We start from the raw sequence: 21,256 nt of genomic DNA, 5'->3' as shown, positions 1-21,256 counted from the left end.
AATAAAATAACCCCATTTAAAAATGGTCAAAAACACAAGAACAGACACTTCTCAAAAGAAGACATACAAGCAGCCAACCAACATATGAAAAGAGAGGCTCAACATCACTAATTATCAGAGAAATGCAAATCAAAATCCCAATGAGTTATCATATCCCATCAGTCAGAGTGGTTATTACTTTTTAGTATAAAACAACAGATGTTGGCAAGGCTACAGAGGAAAGGGAAGCTTTATACATTGTTGGTGGGAATGTAAATTAGTTCAGCCACTGTGGAAAGCAGTCTGGAGACTTCTGAAAGAACTTTAAAAGAACTGCCATTCGACCCAGCAATCCCATTACCGGGTATACAACCATAAAAAAACAAATTGTTGTACCAAAAAGACACACGCACTCACATATTCATCCCAGCACTATTCACAATAGCAAACACATGGAATTAACCTAGGAGCCCATCAACAGGGGACTGGATAAATAAAATGTGGTACACACACACACCATGGAATACTATGCAGATATAACGAAGAATGAAATCATGTCCTTTTGCAGCAACATGGAAGGAGTTGGAGGTCATTATCCTAAGCAAATTAAGGTAGGAACAGAAAACCAAATACTGCATGCCCTCACTTATAAGTGGGAGCTAAACACTGGGTACTCACGGACATAATGATGGCAACAATAGACACTGGAGACTACTAGAGGAGGGAGGGAGGAGGCAGAAGGGATGAAAAACTGTGGGATACTAAGGTCAGTACCTGGGTGATGGGACCATTCAGACCCCAAACTTCAGCATCATGCAACATACCCAGGTAACAGACCACACACACGTACCCCAGAATCTAAAATAAAAGTTTAAAAAAAAAAGTAAAAATAAATAAAAAAATTTCTGGTCTGATATTTCCAACATTCCTGCCATATTTGGCTATGGTTCTGATGTTTGGTTCGGTCTCCTCAAACTGCAGTTTTTGCCTTTTAGTATGCCTGTAATTTCTTGTTACAGTTGGTAATATACTAAGTATTAAAAAAAAAAGCCTACAGTAAACAGGTGTTTTGTAATGTAGCACTAGGGTGATGGAGGAGAGGCATTCTATAGGCCTAGGATTAGGTCTCAGTCCTCTGGCGAGCCTGTGCCTCCACACTGTGAACTTCCACCAGCGCTTCTCAGGTTTTTTCCTCCCTTCAAATGGAACAGGGTGACTGGAGAGGGCTGGAGTTATTTCCCTTCCCCCAAGTGGAAGTCTAGAGGGAGTTAGAGTTAGGAATTTCCTTTTCTCCATGTGGAGGGCTAGAGTTGACTGGAGCTGCATTTTTCCCATTCCCCAGTTAGGTTAGGTTCTAAGAGAAATAATTTCTCCTGAGGGCAGGCCTTGTTAAGGACAGAATACCTTGGTGTATTTCAAAATGTTTTGGCCGGGTGCGGTGGCTCACGCCTGTAATCCCAGCACTTTGGGAGGCCGAGACGGGCGGATCACGAGGTCAGGAGATCGAGACCACCCTGGCTAACACGGTGAAACCCCGTCTCTACTAAAAAATACAAAAAACTAGCCGGGCGAGGTGGCGGCGCCTGTAGTCCCAGCTACTCGGGAGGCTGAGGCAGGAGAATGGCGTAAACCCGGGAGGCGGAGCTTGCAGTGAGCCGAGATCCGGCCACTGCACTCCACCCTGGGCGACAGAGCGAGACTCCGTCTCAAAAACAACAACAACAACAAAAAAAATGTTTCACTTCCCCCTTCTCCTGCTGACAGCGTAAGAGGATTTTTCTCAAATATTTACTGTGAGGACCTGGTAGAGCTCCAGGAAGTAAATCTCACAAAACTATGAGGGCTTCCTTATGACTGGCTCTCCCTGGAGTTTTTAGGTCTCAGAGCTGTCCACACTGAGCCTCCAGCAACTCCTCAATTACAGCTCAGGTTTTCCTACCCGGGTACTGGTTCCCTCAGGGCTTTCTGATCCTCGGTTTCTGCTTCAGTAGTTGTGATTCTCTGTATCCACCTGTCTGTCTCTCCAGTTTTGGAGGATGTGGTTTGCCCTGTGACTTCACTTCTCTGAGGAATCTAAGAAGTGTTGTCTATTCTTCATTTTGTTCAGTTATTTATTTTGTCAGGACCAAGTGGTAATTACCGAGTTCCTTACATGCTACACTGGAAATTGGAAGTCTTCAGAGATTACTTCTTAATCGTTTTTAAGAGTGCTTTGTATATGAAGATATATACCCAAAAATCAAACAAAAAAACCCTCTGTCAGGTTTTATAGATATTCCTCCTCCTTTGTCATCTTTCAATCTTGTTTATATTGGTTTTGGAGGCACAGGAGTTTGAATGCTTATATACTCAAATCTATGATTACGGTTTCTGATTTTATGACAGAAAGGTCTTCCTGCTATCAAGAATATAATACCTTTATCCTTTTTTTTTTGTACTTTTATGTTACTTTCAGTTTTTCCATTTCCATTTCTTACCCATCAGAATTTTTTTTCTTCAGTTTTTATTAAATGGCTGGCTAGCTGTCACAACATCATTTACCAAATAATTCCATCGTGCTCCAAAAACCATAAAATGCTGTCTTTATCTTAGACTAAATATCTATTAATAATTGGGTATGTTTCTGGACTTGACTTTGAGGAAAAAAAAAAAAACTGGGAACAGAGACTGCCTGTGAAATGAACTGACTAGCTGGAAACAGGGAAGAAAAAAAGATTTAACTTTTCACTGTTCCCTTTTAAATTTATTTCATGTGCTTTGAATTATCACTCAAAACATCAATACAAATTTGTTGAAGTTCTGCTTACTAGACATGATAGAATTATCAAATATTTCAGATTTGGCAAATTATACCACAACCCCATATGCACCTGAATACCTGAAATCGTAAGTCTATCTAGAGCTTAAAATCCTGATTTAATCTATTCTATTTTAAATAAATAGTAAAAGTACCTCAACTGTCTTAAACTAGATGTTTCTCTGCCACTTAACATGGTCAAACACAAAACCATATTTTACCATGAAGGGAAAACAAAAGCTTCTGTCTAAATCCTTAGTTGTTATATTAAGGCTGCTACTGGAAATGTATAAGAATCTCAGATAAGGTCAATTTCTTACTGTGTATGTTTCCCAGATCCAGCCATCACAGATGTATTTTACTTTTTGTGTTGTCAGCTAGTCACCATCTTTTTCTACCAATACCTACAGTGAATACTTAATCAGAACCTAATCTTTTTATTCTATTGCTATCTGATCATTGTATTTTCAACATCATTTCCTTATCATTCAATTTCAATCTCTAAAGTCAAACTTAACCACTGTTGTAACCATAATTCCATAAGCAGACTGCCTGAGAGAAAAGAGGTATTCACCTAGCAGCAGATAGAAAAAGAACAGCTTTCTTCTGTTAGGTCAGTATTCTTAAGATCCTCTCTCTCTCCCACTATTTTCTGAACAACTATGAAAGACAGACTCATTTAGTAATTTTAGCCTTTCTCCAAATAAATGTACTTTTTAGCTACTGAAAACTCTCTCCCAATAGAAATGGGAAGGTGACCTAGTATTCAGTCTCATTAGCATTCTCATTAATAATTACAAGGATCAGATACTATCTTTGTACCCTCTAATTCTGCTCTCACTACCTGCTCTCCTAGGTACTTTCCTACTCTCTGCTGCTCTGCTAATAAATGAACTCCTTTAACATGCAGAAGATGCACATTCCACATATCTCCTAGGAAAACTAATATTTAAAAAAAGAAAACAATGCTTTTAACAGTCTAATTACCCTTAGGTTTTAAAACCCCTTACGTTTGATCTTCGTAACAGTATCATCCCCATATTCAACAGGAAACGTACAGTGTGATTTACCAAACATCACATTACTGGTAGTAGAACTAGGTCTCCTGTGAGAATGTCCTTTGCCCTAAATACACTGCCTTCCTCAGAGAAGAAAAGTGTCTTTGTAGAACACAATGAAGGATGTGCTTTATATAGCACAATGTACAACTATTAGTGATATATGTATAAAATCAAAATCAAGTTCAGTACTTAAAGAAATATTTTCTATATAAGAAATGATTTCAAGCACGCCAAGAACCCACAGTATAAAAGCTTCTAGGCAGAAGGTACTATATTTCCTTTTCTCCCAGTGCCCCAGCACCTTATCTTATACAGTGAAGTACTAATGGCCACTTTTTTTTTTTTCAGACAGAGTCTTACTCTGTCACCCAAGCTGGAGTGCAGTGGTGCAATCTCAGCTCAATGCAACCTCCACCTCCCGGGTTCAGGTGATTCTCCCGCCTCAGTCTGCCAAGTAGCTGGGATTACAGGTGTGCACCACCATGTCCAGCTAATTTTTGTATTTTTAGTAGAGATGAGGTCTTGCCACATTGGCCAGGCTGGCCTCAAACTCTTGGCCCCAAGTGATCTGCCCTTGTTGGCTCCCAAAGTGCTGGGATTACAGGCATGAGCCACCGCAACCAGCGTTTAACGGCCACTTATTTCTTAGCAGATCTCAACTATCTGCTAATAAATTTAGCAGATTTCTGTGTATCTGAGTCACAGTCCAATACACAGAAATTACAAACACACTCCACTAAAATCTGGGCACTTTTCATGAGAGACTCTCCACAGATGAAGTCTTACTTTAGATAAACAATTCTCAACCATATCAGACTCAATGTGCCCCCTGCATAAAATATTTTCCAACTTCTGCTTTACCACCCTGAAATAAAATAACAATATTCCTACAATTTCAAACAAATCCATATACCCTAAATAAGAATGGAAAAGAGAAATGAAAATGATTTATAATAACATATATTTCGATGTGGGGCAAAACTACACTAGAAGACTTAAAGAAGTAACTAGTAGCTGAATATATCTATGAATGCAGAGCTATTTGTGATACAATTTTCCAAAACTGTAAACAACTCTTAGTCAAGTTGTGAACAAAACAATCTTCCTTCAGTTCACATAACGGCTACATGTGGAAACAAAGACACTGGAAAATTCAGTTAAAATCATGATGTAAGACGGAGGTTCCAGGCTTTGATAATTACAAATATTACATGAATGTCAAGCAAGATATTCTTAAATCATGCAGGACATGGGGAGACTTTGTTCAGCACTGTCCCACAACTCTCTAGCCTCCACTCAACAAACGCAAGTTGTTAGCTCCAATCATTACAACAATCTAAAAAATGCCTTCTAGTTTCCCCTTGGAGGGCAACACCGAGCTGCACCCATTGCCTTAAACACAATTCTGCTATCTATCCCAGTATAATGTAAAGAAGCTTGGGAAGCATGAATTAGATCTCCAGTTCTGTTACCAATGACCTGTGTGATCACTGGCCAATGAGATAACTTCTCTAAACCTCACTTTCCATCGTACCAAAAGGGAATAAACACTACCTGGCTTTTTAAGTTGTCAGAATGACTCAATGACATGTGTGCAGCACATGGTAGGTGGTTTCAAACCCAAGGCCTATTGAGATGTGAAAAAAGGCACTGTTCCAGGTAAATAGAAAGCAAGCAGCAAAAAGTAACCTAAATGTGTAAGAGGCAGAAAATATAATAAGCATACAAAATAAAATTCAACGCACAGCAGTCTAGGGACATTTCAGAGAGCAGCCAGCAGTCCTACCTATCTCAGCAACCCCTGAAGGCATTAATGTGCTAGGATTAGCTGAAATAATTAATATTCACAATGATGATCTCCAAAGTAAAAAGGCAAGAAAGGCATACATTTTAAAGGGACTTCCAATGTACGTGGCTGAATTTTTTTTTTAAATCTGATGCTTAGTGACTGTATTTCACAAATATTATTCAAATTTTTATTGGGCATTTACTCTATCTTAGGCTAGATAGTTGGAAAACACAAAGAAATCCAGTACACCACGTCTGTTCTCAAACATTTTGCCATTCAGTATATTAGACATGGTAGAGGCAGAATGACACAGATAAGAAATAGAAATTCAAGTAATAAATTATGGGGGCACAGACAAAATTAGGAATAATTGTCCCTGAGGAAAAACAAGGACGTCTTCATGGCATAGGCCACTGAAAAATGAGGGTTCTGATAGGTACAGAATGGGGAGCAAAGTGTTAAGGGAAAAACAAAATCTGGGCAAAAGCACTGAGCATGAAAATACAGACTGCTTCAGAGAAGAGAGGTAGGGAAAGGGTACATTAGGAGTTGGGGGTGAAGGTAGTGAAAGTAAAGGCTGTAAAGCTATTTCAGGACCTGTTCATGAAGGGATATGAATGATATTCAAATTCATTTCAGTTTTATTGAACAAGAGAGTTCGCCAACACGCTGGTGCTTATGCAGCACACCTGATCCTCAACGCTGAATAATGACCAAAAATAAAAGATTCAGAGTAAATGCAAATTACTACTAAAATTCCTGAAATAAAAATAGTCTTGACATGAATAAGCAAAAAGAACCTAACCCAACAGTAGAAAGTAGCTTCTGAGCTTGTTTCTTAAATAATGATTTATTATTTATTAAATAAATTACCCAATAAATAAATTTATAATAAATAAATTTATTAAATAAATTACCCAATTTATTGACTGAGAACTGAAAGAAATTTAGGATAATCTGTTGTGTCCTTTGATTGTCTTCCACGCAAGTCACATTATTTCCTACACATATTATTTAGCAGTGCCTCACATCATCCCCGAAAGGCAAGAGACAGACTACAGTATTATTATCCCCTTTTTATCACAGGGAAACTGAGGAACAAGAAGACAAAATTATAGTATGGTCACAAAAGCCATCATATTTTTTAGGACTTTAATTAAAGGCTCCAAGCCTACATTTCATCTTTTATTCTTCACACCATCTGAATACTAGAATTATCTTTTACTATCGTCTTAATTGGAAAAAAGAAAAATATCTAAACTTTAAGATCATTTTCTCAATTTGGTACTGTCACAAAAAAAAAAAAAGTTTTAAAAGTCTACCCTTGAAATGATATTTGCAAGAACAGCAAGGGTAAGCAGTAACCCAACCTCCAAAAAATACAGTTGTAAATCTTATAGCTGAAATACAGTTGTAAATCTTAAGACAGGTCAGGAATCCTAGACCCAGCCCTTACTTTGAACATCTGGCAGGCCTCAGGGAAATAATGGAGATTTGTGTCTGTAAAAGTCTTTGCAGATGCTCTAATGAAAAGGTGCCCTAAAAGGCCCAGAACAGTGGTATCACTACACTCACCACCGCAAACATGAAATCCTCCTCTGTCCCTCCCTGCCTTGCACCACGAGACTCGCGGCACACAAGGAGGCCTATGAAAGAACCTCTCGACATTTCCCTTAAAATGCGGTACTATAAGGACGCCTTTGGTGCTGGGCCTCCGTAAACACTGAGGGTACCGGATGTGGCCAGGCACACCTCAAAGTCTTGGCTCTCCAAAACCAGGGCCTGGTCGAGAGTCTTTTATTGGACACCGAGTTCCTGCGAATATCTCACTTTTCACACAGGCGCTGCCAATCCCTGCCCTCCAGTACCCTTCCTCAGCCTCCTGCCGCACTCTTGCCGCGAGGTGGGCGTCCCAAAGAGCTAAGGAGGAGGGTAAGGTTGGTTAGAGCGCAAGGGCCAAGGCCGCGGCCGCGAGGCCGTCCAGCACAGGCTACGGTCCTGCCGGTCCAGCCCCGGAGCCCGGCCGCCTGGCCCCGGCCCTGGCCTGGGCCAACGCGCCGCCGCCGCCGCCTATCAGCGGAGCGCAGGGGCGGGGCTGGCCGGCTCGGCGGCCAGGCCGGCGGGCGGGGGCGGGGGCGGGCGGGGACGGGCGGGGGACCGACCGCCTCGCAGCCCAGGCCGCCGCGCGCACACACCGGGCCCGGCTCCCGAGGGCGCCAGCGCGGCCCCGGGGAGCGCGAGGAGCCGGCGAAGCGCGCGGCCTGCCGTTGGCGGCCTGGTCCGCAGCGCTCTGCGCCCACCCGTCCCGGACGTGGGGCCCAAGCCCCCGTGAAGATGGTGTCCTGGATGATCTCCAGAGCTGTGGTGTAAGTGCCGCTCACGGCGCCCTGCAGCCGGCGCGAGGCCCAGGGGAGCTATGGGAAGGGGAAGGAGCCGAGAGGAAAGGGAAGGCCTGGGCCTGGGCGGGGACGGGGTGGCCCGGCCTGGGGCCTGCCGTGGGGCCGGGGGAGCCCTCGGCCTCCTCACCTTGGTCCACGTCGCTGCGGGGCTCCCTGCGGCTGCCGAGGGCCTAGCTGCGGCGACTGCGGCTGCGACGGCGGCGGCAGCTGTGGCGCTGCTCGGCTGCGTGCGGCGCGGCGCCCCTGCTCCGGCGGCGCTGGGTGGGCAGGCGCTCAGGGCAGGCGGCGCGCGCTCCCCGCTTCTGCTCCCCGCGCAGCGCGGCACCGCCCTGCGGGCCCGGGAGCGGCGCGCCTCGCAGCTGCTCCCTGCGCAGGCTCCGCAGACGCCGAGCGCGGGAGGCTCCGCGATCCTCCCGAGGATGCGGTGGCAGTGCCGAGCCTTTGTATCCCGCGGCTGATGCGTTGCGGTGTCTCTCTTGGCGGCTGATTGCCATTCGGTCACGTGTGGTAGGAGGAGAGATTTGTCTAAAAACCCGAGACCGCTCCCAGTCCAGGATCCCTGGGAAGGGTCCTAGTTGTCCCAAGATTTGCAGCTTACCGAGAAAGGTGACACCCGGCTGCTCGCCTAGATCCCCGAATTCTGCCCTGTCTTGGCGGAAATATTTGCTAAGTGATTGAAAGGTGCCTGTTGCCTTTGTTCAAACTATCGGTTCATTTCATTGTTCTCCTACCAACAAGTGCTACAGGTCTGTAAGAAAAAAAATTCCTTGAGTTGTGGTGTTAATCGTGTAAATGTATTTGAATACAATTTAAACTGATTTTCTCTCATCCTCCCCATTTTACCCCTCTCTCCGATTTAAAAAAAAAAAAAGTCACCAAGTAAACAATGACGTAGTTACAGCTAGGGTCTGTGAATTCATTATTCATCTCTGTAGTGTTATCTCAGAAGGTTTCATAAAGGTATATGAAAAAATGTTTATGTGAGGGGGCAGGCTTCTCTGATTAGCTTTAGAATTTCGGAAAAATAACATTACCAGATTTTTTGTTGTTGTTGTTAAAAGGAGCTAAATTTTCTGAGTTTGGTGTTTATTTTGTTTGGAAGTGAATTACTAGTCCTATTTAATCAGATTTGCAGCACAGCATTCAAAATTTTTCATTTGATTAAATTGCAAAGTTTCTAGTTTTAAAGCCTCAGAGCTTCCTGTGTTCCCCTGTACAAAACTAAAAATCAAGATATAAACAAAAGGATACCGCAGATGCCTTCAGATTGTTTTTTAGCCTTTTCCTGGCCTCTCTTTTGAGTCTGTCATTTACCTAATCCAGGCATACCTTTCTTGACCTAGTAGATGTCTATCAACTGTTGTGTCCACACCTAGAAAATCAAGTGCCCTATTAAGAAGCTGTACTTTACAAAAAAAAAAAAAAAAAAAAAAAAAGCCTCTGGATTTCTTTGACCAGTTCTTCAACTGACAGAAAATTGTGAAGCACTTTTAGACTTTTGTTTTTCATAATTGACAATACGAACGTCTGTTCTAGGTGCTACCTGTAACACAAAGGTCAGTAACACGTAGTTGATCATGGTCATTGACAGTTTGGGTGCACAGATATCTGCAGTACAGATCCAAATGTCAACTCTTATAAAAGTTACACCCAGTTGAATACCCAGTGTTGGACAAGGAAGGGATATCTGGTTGAGAAAAAGAAAAGGCAAGGGAGATTATGTTTCAGATGGGCCTTAAAAAATAGACAGGCCCAGTAGAGTGGCTCACACCTGTAATCCTAGCACTTTGGGAGGCCAAGGAGGGAAGATTGTTTGATTGCAAGAGTTAGAGACCAGCCTAGGCAACAGAGCAAGACCTTGTCTCCACAAAAAATGAAAAATTTAATTAGCCGGTCACAGTAGCTCACACCTGTTATCCCAGCTACTCAGGGACTGAGGAGGATCGCTCAAATCCAAGAGGTCAAGGCTGCAGTGAGCCGTGATCGTGATCGTGCCACTGCACTCCAACCTGGGCCACAGAGTGAGACTGTGCCTCAAAAAAACAAAAAAGAATGGACAGAATCGAGGCGGCCAAAGATGAAAAAGGAAAGGATTCCAGATATAGGGACCAGCGTGAGCCAAAGCCCAGAGGAGGAAAAGCCCAGATTAGTTACAGTGGGCGTGAGGGACTCGGGTGGGGAAAAAGCAAGCTGGAAAGATAGCCTGGGGTGTGTTTTCAAGAAAGAAGGGGTAAATGTTATAAGGCAGCAACAGCTTTGCTTTGGAAGATTCTCTGCCCTTCTGTGAAATTTTCCAGTGGAGACCTGGAAAACAAGGAGACTCCTTAGGAGACTCCCTAACTGGAGAGAGGGGATTAAAGCCTCTTTGCAGTTAAAGTGCTTTAGCTACAGAATGTAAGGTTTGAGGCTAAAGACAGGGAACAGTAATGTGAGGAAGAAAATGTCATGAAAAGAAACGTGTTTCTCAAGTGTCAGGAACCGTTATTTTGTGAGCCATTAGCACATTAGAAAGCACACTTGTCAGAGAATATAAACATCATTCCATTTTTCTTCTTTACTTAGTTTCTCTCTCTGAAAATGAAAGCGCAGTCACAGGATCTACACAAACTTGGAAACCTTTTTCACACCAGGAGGTAGAATTTACTTGATTCTTTCTAACTTACTGAGACAACCACCTCCTCCTGAGCAAGATCAGACCCTTCTCTCGACATGAACCTCTGGTAGCATGGGCAGGGAACCTCAATAACCAGAGCACCCTGTATGTAGAAGCAGTTTGTCCCCAGATCCTGCACTTTAACACCGGAGAAATTAGCCCTGGACACCACTCTTTTTTTTTTTCTTGAGACAGAGTCTCTCTCTTTCGCCCATGCTGGAGTGCAGTGGTGTGATCTCAACTCACTGCAACCTCCACCTCCCAATTCAAGCAATTCTCATGTCTCATGCCTCACCCTCCCAAGTAGCTGGGACTACAGGTGCGTGCCACCACGCCTGGCTAATTTTTTTGTATTTTTAGTAGAGACAGGGTTTCACCGTATTGGTCAGGCTGGCCTCGATCTCCTGGCCTCATGATCCGCCCACCTTCCTCTCTAAGTGCTAGAATTACAGCCATGAGCCACCGCACCTGGCCCTGGATACCACTCTTTACAGCTGTGTGGTCTTGGGCAGCATGCTAAACCCTTCTGAGCGTCAGTCTTCTTGCCTTTAAGTGATTATAATAAATACCACACGAGACTGTTGTAAAGAAAATTAGCCGGGCGTGATGGCGCACAGCTGTAGTCCTGACTAGTAGGGAAGCTGAGGCACTAGAATCACTTGAACCCTGGAGGGAAAGGTTGCAGTGAGCTGAGATCGTGCCACTGCACTCCAGCCTGGGCAACAGAGCAAGATTCTGTCTCAAAAAAAAAAAAAGACTGTTGTAAAGATTAAATTAGTTTAACTAAAACGTGCAAGTGTGGTGCTTGGCATTGAGTGTGCACTTAAAACGTAATAGATATATAGATAGCTTTTTTATGAGGGAAGTGAGTAAAATGGTGTAGGAAGAAATATCACTGGATTGTTATCAAGAAACTTGGAATTCAGAACTGGCTTTGGTTACCTTAACGAGCTGAATGACCCTGAGGCAGTCTCTTACTGATTATAGACCTTGGTTCTATTTCTCAGAAGAGGCAAAGAGACCTGATAACCTCCAAGCTCTTTTGTCCAGCCTTAGCATTCTGTGATGATATGAAAGTATTTTTCCATTACTCACAGTCTGTTCAAACTCAGCTTACTTTAACATCAAGGCAAGATTGACAGGTTAGTTACCAATTTTTTTTTTTTTTTTTTTTTGAGACGGAGTTTTTCTCTTGGTGTCCAGGCTAGAGTGCAGTGGCACAATCGTGACTCACTGCAATTTCCGCCTCCCGGGTTCAAGCAGTTCTCCTGCCTCAGCCTCCCAAGTAGCTGGGATTACAGGCGTGTGCTACCAAGCCCAGCTAATGTTTGTATTTTTAGTAGAGACGGGATTTCACCGTGTTGGCCAGCCTGGACTTGAACTCCTGACCTCAGGTGATCCTCCTGCCTCGGCCTCCCAAAGTTCTGGGATTACAGGCATGAGTAGTTACCAATTTTTAAGGGATGGTAGTTTGAGATTACCAATGATGTTCCATTCATATATGATATCCGCACTTCACCTTTTGAAACATGACTCTCATAAGTTGAGGGAAATTCAGTTTTTCCCCTAACTTTTCTTAATTTGTTTTTATGATGTAGCATTGTAATTAAGATCAAGATTAAAGCTAGATTGCCAAATTCAACTATTAGCTCTGCCATTTATGTGTCATAACCTACCCCACGCGTTTAAATACATTAATATATGTAATGTCCATAGTCCAGCATCTGGCACATAGTAAGCATTCAGTAAATGCTAGTAGTAGTTATCAGAAAAATGAAAAACATGCTCTTCTAAAATCCCAGCATGCTGAATGTTTAAAGTATCTTCAATACACATTTTTTGTTTGAATCACTTTGTGTGTAGGTAACATAATTTTAATTATAGTAAAAATGTGATACTATTCTTTATTATATTGTAAGCATATTCTATGTTGCTCTGAAATCTTATAAGCATCTTCTATGTTGCTTTAAAATCTTATTTAATATCTTCTGTTTGATCAGGCCAGTATTGTTTTCTTAGCCATTCATCTACTTGTATTTAATTTTACATTTAGATAATTTCTAATATTTCATTATTGTAAGTAATGCTGCAATGCAATTATAATGCTATAATGGACATTATATATACTTCTTTTGAAGTACGTATTTCTTTGGGATAAAAATACAAGAGGAATATTTCTGAGTCAAACACTGAATATTTCTATGATCATTGATACAAATTGCCAAATTGCTTTCTAAAAGAATATTAATATTTTACATTGCTAGCAGCAATGTATGAGTACTTTCTTTATCACAATGTAGCCAGAATCAGAAGTTTTAATTTTTTAATACTTTACCAATAAATATAACATATCTCATTGTTTTCTTTTGTATTTTATCAGCACGGTTGAATGCTTGTCCAGATTTTTATTAACTATATATATTGTGCATATAGTATGTATATACTTTGCCCTTTTATCTCTTGGTTACTTGATAATTTACTTGTTTTGTCTGAGCTTTTTAGATAATAAAGGAATTAACCTTTTTTTTTTTTTTTTTTTTTTTTTGAGACGGAGTCTCGCTCTGTCTCCCAGGCTGAAGTGCCCTGGCGCGATCTCGGCTCACTGCAAGCTCCGCCTCCCGGGTTCACGCCATTCTCCTGCCTCAGCCTCCCGAGTAGCTGGGACTACAGGCGCCCGCAACCGCGCCCGGCTAATTGTTTGTATTTTTAGTAGAGACGGGGTTTCACCGTGGTCTCCATCTCCTGACCTTGTGATCCGCCCACCTCGGCCTCCCAAAATGCTGGGATTACAGGCGTGAGCCACCGCGCCCGGCAGGAATTAATCTTTATTGCATGTGATATTTCATGCAAATGTGTTTCTCAATCTAATTTCAGTTTTCTTTTAGGTATTTTATTCTTGGTTGCATAGAGAGTTTATAGTTTCAATATAGTTCGCCTTGTTTGTTTTTCATTTTGTGATTTCTTGATCATTTCTAAATGTAAAATTAGGTACTACAGATATTTGATAAGTACTTTCTTATGTAGAATTGGGTTAATTTGGAGACTTCCTTTTTAATTCTATATATCTATATTTCCCTTTTTACAATGATAATACATTTTTTTTTACCTTAATTTAATTGTCTGGCAGTACTCGTAAAACCCGCAATTGCTTTTCTCTAATTGATCGTCTTCATTTATATTGGATGCTATAATGGATATCTTCAGAGACTAAATTACACACCTTAAAAACCATACTTCAGCAGTTTCCCCCCTTCTTTTCAGCTTCATCTCTTTTCCTCCTCTACTAGATCTTTCTCAACAGCATACCAACGTGCTATTATTTCTCTCACCTTAAAAAAAATCTTTTAACCTACTATACTTTTCATCTTATCACCCTATTTCTCTCTGTATCTTTAAAGCAAAATTTCCTCAAAAGAATAGTCCAAGCCAGGCACAGTGGCTCACGCTTGTAATCCCAGCACTTTGGGAGGCTGAAGCGTGCAGATCGCCTGAGCCCAGGAGTTCGAGCCCAACCCAGGCAACCTGGTGAAACCCCATCTCTACAAAAAATACAAAAATAAATAAAAAATAAAAATTAGCTGGGTGTGGTGGTACATGCCTGTAATCCGGACTACAATGGATGCTGAAGTGGTAGAATCACTTGAGCCTGGGATGTTGAGGCTGCAGTGAGCCATGAGCATGCCACTGCACTCCAGCCTGGGCAAAAGAATGAGACCTTGTCTCAAAAAAAAAAAAAAGAATAAAAAAAAAAAAAATAGTCTATACACCATCTTCAGTTTCTTTCCTTCAGGGTACTCTGGAACCCATACGTTTAGACTTCTCTCTCCTTCCACTTCACTGAAATTGCCCTTCTCAGATCAACAGTGACTGCCACTTGGCCAAATTGTTTAGTCCTCATCTGACTTAGCAGCAGCTTTTGATACAATTGCTCACTTTCTCCTTGAAGTATTTTCTTCACTTGGTTTCCAAGAAACCTTGCTTTTTTTTTGTTTTCTTTGTAACTCACCGGCCACTCCCTTCTCAGCCTACCTGGCACATTTCTCCACGTTCCCTGACTTCTTGAAGTTGTTAAAGTTGGCATGTCAAGGGGATCAGTCCTTAGACCATTTTCTCTTTTCTATTTGTAGTCCTTTAAGGATTCCCATTAATTTACATTTCCAACCCAGATCTCTCTGCTGAACTCTGTGATCATATTTTCAGCTGCGTTCTTCGTTCCACTTGGAAACACCTGAAAGTCAGGCCGAACTTAAGACATCCAAAACTAGGCTCTTGAGCTTCCTTCCCCATCTGGCTCCTCTGGCAGCCTTCCCCTACTCTGTTAATGGCAGCTCCACCTTCTAGCAGCTCAGGCCAAAGACCTTGGGATCATACCATCCTTGATTCCTCTCTTTCTCTAGTTCCCTGCATTGAATCCACAAATCTTGTTGACTCTGCTTTCAAAATAGATCCTGTACTCACCACTTTTACATATACCATTCTAGTGCAAGCCAACATCATCTCTGAAATATGTTGTAGTAGCATAGCTTCCTGTGTCTGCCCTTGTCCCTCCTCCACAGCAGCCAAAATAGTCCTGTTGAAACCCAGGTCAAGTCACGTGACTCATCTGCTTACAACCCTCTGATGACTTCCTTCCTCACTCAGGGAAGCCAAGTCCTTATGATAGTCTACAAACAGGAAATGATCTGGACTTTTTTTCCATCTCAAACCTTTGTCTCCACCTGCCCGCTGCCATTAACTCCAGCCACAGTGGTCTCTGGACTCCTCTAACACACTTCTTACCTGAGAGCCTGGGCACTTGATGGCCCCTGCCTCAGTGCACTTCCCACTGATAGCGTCCTGCCTCATTCCCTCGCTTCCTTCAGGTGTTCGCTTTCTCAGTGACACCAGCACTCCTGCTTTCCTTCCCTGCTCCGTTGTCTGTAGTATTTGGTACTTCACTTCTTTAATCTATCATCTGTCTTCTCCAACTAGAAAATAGTCTCCATGAGGGAGGCCTTTTCTCTGATATGTTCATTGCACACAAAAGAAGCTCAATGAATATTTTCTGCAGTAAGAGAATGAAAATAATGAATGTGAACTATAAATTACAGAACTATTGATAGTAAATATTATGCCTCATGAATTTGGGGACTGCCTTTTTTCCCTCCTCCAGAGCTTATTTCACAATTAATTTTTCTCATGAAAGTTGCAGTGAATGAATTATTTGGAAAGAGAGACTGAAAGGATTGCAGCATTGAATAAAAGTTTTTTTCACTAATGAGCCTCTTTCCAGACACACTTATTCCAGATAGGGAAAAGAGAAAAGCCTCTGCATTTGTACTGTTACTAAAAACAACCTCTTTCAGCCTTGGTAACCTAGCTAAAATTGTTTTGAAGATGGATAGGGAAGTAGGATTGGATACCTTAACAAATATAGGAAAGAAAATAGAATAATATGACTGGAAGTGAATGTCATTCTTGTATTTATTTAATTTATTGATTTTAGAGACAGGGTTTCACTCTGTCACCCAGGCTGGAGTTCAGTGCAGTGACATGATCCTAGTTCACTGGAGCCTCAAACTCCTGAGCTCAAGCAATCCTCCTACCTCAGCCTCCCAGGTAGCCAGGACTAGAGGCATGCGCTACCACACCCAGCTAATTTTTTTGTTTTACTTTTGTAGAGATGGGCATCTTGCTATATTACCCAGGCTGGTCTCTTAACTCCTGACCTCAAGCATTCCTACCACCTTGGCCTCCCAAAGTGCTGGGATTACAGGTTTGAGCCACTGCCCCAGCCATGAATGTCTTTTTTTTTTGAGACTGAGTTTCGCTCTTGTTGCCCAGGCTGGCATGCAGTGGTGCGATCTTGGCTCAATGCAACCTCCACCTCCTGGGTTCAAGCAATTCTCCTACCTCAGCCTTCCAAGTAGCTGGGATTACAGGTGGCCACCACCATGCCCAGCTAATTTTTGTATTTTTAGTAGAGACGGAGTTTCACCATGTTGGCCAGGCTGGTCTCAAACTCCTGACCTCAGGTGATCCACCTGCGTTGGCCTCCCAAAGTGCTGGGATTACAGGCGTGAGCCATCGCACCCTGACGAATGTCATTTTTATATTCATCTTTGCTATAATATAGCAAGAGAATATACCATTTGTTAGGGTATATGTTAAGTTTATGATAGGATTAATGAAAAACATCCTAATTTTTAAATCTTTATGGAAGTTTGAGGGCAGTCACAATTATATGAGTGATATTTTTCTTCCTTTATATGTGCTTTAAATTTTTTAACTGGTTATAAAATCTCAATGATATCTAAAATATTTTCTTTCAATTAGGTTAAGGTAGATTTTGTCTTTACCATTTTTTATGAGATCCATATGTGAATAGCTTATGTGTTCATGAGTTGTATCTAAGAATAAGATATTTACATTGCTGTTAGACAATGAGAAATAAGGTAAATAGGAACAATGATGTTTTTAAGAAAATTGAAAAGTTGACATTTAAAAAATGTATGTAGGAAATGTCCTGTAAGAGGTCATCTTTTCTGTCTTCTTTCATTAAGAAAGAAAACACATTCTAAACTATTGGGTCTTGTTTTCACTGCATGGGCTAGAACTTCCAACAAGATTCCTTTATTAGCCTGCATTTCAGAAACAATTTGCTTTTGTCCATTTTTTGTTACTGCTGCTCTGTTAGCTATTTCTTTTTCCACTGTATTTTAAACCCTTTTAGGATGGAGATTTTTATATTCTTTACTTTTGGTATAGATGAAACTGTTCAAATAAATGGTATATTACAACAACAGTGGCATAAATGAGTATTTTAAATATCTTAAAAGAAGTATATTATTGTTTTGATCATTTCATGGAAAAAGATTACTGTTGATTCATAACAGAACATGAGCTTACTTTTATGTCATTGATTACACATTTGCACTAAACTAATCCTTTCATACAACTTTTGAGATAAATGAGGTTAAAGATAAAAATTTTTGTTATAAAATTTTTCATGTTTACAAAACTTAACTGTTAAGGGTTTATGCATACTTATCCCTATTACTGAAGTAAATTTATCAGTTTCGGTCATGTTGTTATATTTACAGAGGCCACTATGACTGAAAGTCAGACGAGATGGCATACTCACTAAAATACTGTGAACAAGGAAAACAGTAGCAATCAGGATGGAATTATCCAACAGTGGTTAGAGATTATTTTATGTAATGAGTAGACCAGCTAACGTTAGAATGTTATATAGCCATTCATAATTATTTTCAAAGTACTTTTCATTTCATTGAAGATCCTTTTAATATGTCACAGTTTCTTGACCTCAGCATTATTCATATTTTTGAGTGGATAATTCTCTGTTGTGAGAGACTGTCCTATGCATTGTGGTATGTTTAGCAGCATCCACCAGTTATGACAGCCAAAAATGGCTCCAGATATGGAATTGACATATGTCACCTAGTGGGCAAAACTGCCACTGGTTGGGAACCACTGTGTTGAGTAAAAAGGGAAGAAAATAAATATATGGAGAGGGCATGAGGCTTAAAACTATACTGTCCCATATGGTTACTTGTGGCTATTTAAATGTAAATTTAAAAAAATTAAATTTCTCAATACACTAGCCACATTTCAAGTGCTCGGTAGCTATGTGAATGCTTATCTTATTCTGTGCTACCTTGCTGGGCAGAATAAAAATAGAACATTTTCATCATCACAGAGTTCTGTTGAAGTGATCCCTTACAAGATATAGTCCGCCCAGCATCTCCACCTGAAAATGGCTGTTATTTTCTATTTGCTGCTTCTATGTATTTTATGAGAGAAATTCTATAATGATATTTGGAAATTCACAAGTATCTTAGGATAGCTGTGGCTTGAGAATTTTCTATATAAAAATACTGTTGCTACTTGAAGAAAATAAATTACTGTTGCTGATCAATCTGTCACAATCTTTTTTATTATTTCAAAATTCCTATTTTCATGTTTACAGAGAATTTCTAAAAATTAATGAAAACTACTGATATAGTACTTTGAAAATTTTTTTTATACTCATATATTCTGCACATCAGGTACTATATTCTATACTTTTTAGCCTGTAAATGAAGTATGACTTACAAGTTATAGTTTTCCTGGTCTTAGAATTTATTAAGACATTAGGATTGAAATACAGAGCTGAAGGTTATCACTATGTTGCTTTTCTTAACAACAGCGTAATTGACTCTGCAGAATCAAAACTATCAAGCAAGTCATAAAAGTAAAAGTCATAGGACAAATATAACCATAATAGGTTTATGCTAACCAATAATTCAAAACATAATCTTAGGAAATATTCAGATATATTAATACGGAGAGCATTAGCACTTTCAAGTAATGATGTGTTCATTTTAGGAAAGAATTATTTTCACAAACAAAGCATTCTGCTATGGAAATTTCATTAACCTTTTATTTTTATTTATTTATTTTTGAGACAGAGTCTCGCTCTTTTGCCCAGGCTGGAGAGCAGTGGCACCTGCCTCCCGGGTTCAAGCAATTCTTTTGCCGCAGCCTTCCGAGTAGCTGGGACTACAGGTTGTGCCACCATGCCCAGCTAATTTTTAGTAGAGACAGGATTTCACCATGTTGGCCAGGCTGGTCTTGAACTCCTAACCTTGCCATCCACCCGCCTTGGCCTCCCAAAGTGCTAGGATTACAGGCGTGAGCCACCACGCCCAGCTCCTCATTAACTTTTTATAATGTCACATTTCTAGGAAATGTATGAGTTGTGGGGCTGATACAGCCAAGTACGACAAACTGGGTCGCTTAAACAACTGATTTTTATTGTCTCACAGTTCTGGAGTCTAGAAACCAAGACCAAGGTGTGGACAGGATTGGTTTCTTCTGAACCTGAGGGCTGTGGGGCAGAATCTGCTCGTGGGTCTCCCTGAGCCTCGGGTGGTTTGCTGGCCATCTTTGAGTTGTAGATGCATCACCGTGATCTCTCCCTTCATCTTCACGTGGTGTCCTCCCTTTGTGCATGTCTCTGTGTCCAAATTTTCTCTTGTTATGAGGGAACAAGTCATATTGAATTAGTCATATTGGACACCCTAATTAGCTCATTTTAACTTGATTACTATCTCTGTAAAGACCCTATCTCCAAATACAAGGTCACATCCTGACCTTGTAATGGGTAAGGTCCCCAACGTACATGATGAGGAGGGGGGCACAATTCAATCCCTAACAGTCTCTTTTTCATATCCTGAGAAAATTAACGTGCCAAGGAACAGTTTTAGGGATTGGATTAGAAAAGGAGAAAAAAGGCCGGACGCAGTAGCACACGCCTGTAATCCCAGCACTCTGGGAGGCCGAGGCGGGTGGATCACGAGGTCAGGAGATTGAGACCATCCTGGCTAACACCGTGAAACCCCATCTCTACTAAAAATACAAAACATTAGCCGGGCATGGTGACCGGCGCCTATAATCCCAGCTACTCGGGAGGCTGAGGCAGGAGAATGGCGTGAACCCGGGAGGCGGAGCTTGCAGTGAGCCGAGATCGTGCCCAGCCTGGGCGACTAAGGGAGACTCCGTCTCAGGAAAAAAAAAAAAAAAAAAAAAAAATCTGGAGTTCCAGACCAGCCTGGGCAACATGGTGAAACCCTGTCTCTACAAAAAGTACAAAAATTAGCCGGGCATGATGGCATGCGCCTGTAGTCCCAGCTACTCAGAAGGCTGAGGTGGAAGGATCCGTTGAGCCCAGGAGGTAAAGGCTGCAGTGAGCTAGGATCGTGCCACTATACTCCAGCCTGGGCAACAGAGGGAGACCCTGTCTCATAAAAAAGAAAAGGAGAAAAAAAGTCTGACAAACTAACTGTCTTAATATAATTTTAGAGTCATCACATGGGGAAGGGGGCAGATTTTTCTGTTACTGTGAAACCAAGGTTAAAGGTAGATCTTATAAGGAAGCCAGTTTTATTCAATATATTGAGGAAAACTTTATAACATCTAAAATTGTTCAACTTTGAGACTGCCAACCTCATGATTGCAGTGGCATAAGGTAGGGTAGAAACATCACTAGAGGCATAAAGGTAGGGTAGAACCCTAGTTGAAGATCTTAAACTATACTTCTTTTATGTTTCCCATGGTGGATCAGAGATAAAATTTGGAATGCACTTTCACCAAAACTGTGAAGTGGGCAAACTGACTCTGTTTAACCTTGAAGAGGCCCACAGGAACCACAAGCCTAGTCATTCTTGAGAGTTGACATAAAGAAAGTGCAGATATGGGAATAAAATAGAATATTTGGTGATACTTGCCTAATGGATACCATTATTGTCATGATCAGTTCTTCACTGCTTTGTGGCTGTGGTCTTTATTTTCTGCTTAGGGAGCTGATCAGTATCAGTATTGCTGAACATGCTTCCAAGTTGTTCATTCAGTATTTTTTATTTGCATTATATTTTTAGCTATTAATTTTCATCAACCATATATTTTTCTGGTTTTCTGAAATACAGGGACTTTCTGTTTTAACTTTGTGTACCTAAGTTAATTTTGCAAATAGAAATGATAATGATTTTAGGATGTTTAATGGGTCGTGAGTGAATGAAAGTACTCTATAAAGATATA

The 21,256-nt window shown here is 41.1% G+C and overlaps 2 protein-coding genes across 3 annotated transcripts in view; one reads left to right on the top strand and one right to left on the bottom strand.

The window, feature by feature from the left end:
- The window catches only part of JMJD1C (jumonji domain containing 1C), a 369,992-nt gene extending 361,512 nt beyond the window's left edge, over nt 1–8,480 (bottom strand). The window contains exon 1 of one of the 2 annotated variants that reach the window (XM_050803014.1): nt 8,153–8,480. The gene's annotated coding sequence lies outside the window, so the exon portion shown is untranslated. The remainder of the gene's footprint in view (nt 1–8,152) is intronic. The other variant, XM_050803015.1, reaches the window with a different exon arrangement.
- The window catches only part of REEP3 (receptor accessory protein 3), a 106,195-nt gene continuing 92,712 nt past the window's right edge, over nt 7,774–21,256 (top strand). Inside the window, exon 1 of the mRNA XM_050803085.1 lies at nt 7,774–7,992. Coding sequence (XP_050659042.1) covers nt 7,961–7,992 — 32 coding nt within the window. The 5' untranslated portion in view covers nt 7,774–7,960. The remainder of the gene's footprint in view (nt 7,993–21,256) is intronic.

This window comes from Macaca thibetana, chromosome 9, assembly GCF_024542745.1.
Source record: "Macaca thibetana thibetana isolate TM-01 chromosome 9, ASM2454274v1, whole genome shotgun sequence".
Taxonomy (NCBI): Eukaryota; Metazoa; Chordata; class Mammalia; order Primates; family Cercopithecidae; genus Macaca; species Macaca thibetana.
Note: the sequence above shows the minus strand (reverse complement) of the source record. Positions and strands in the feature narration are given on the sequence as shown.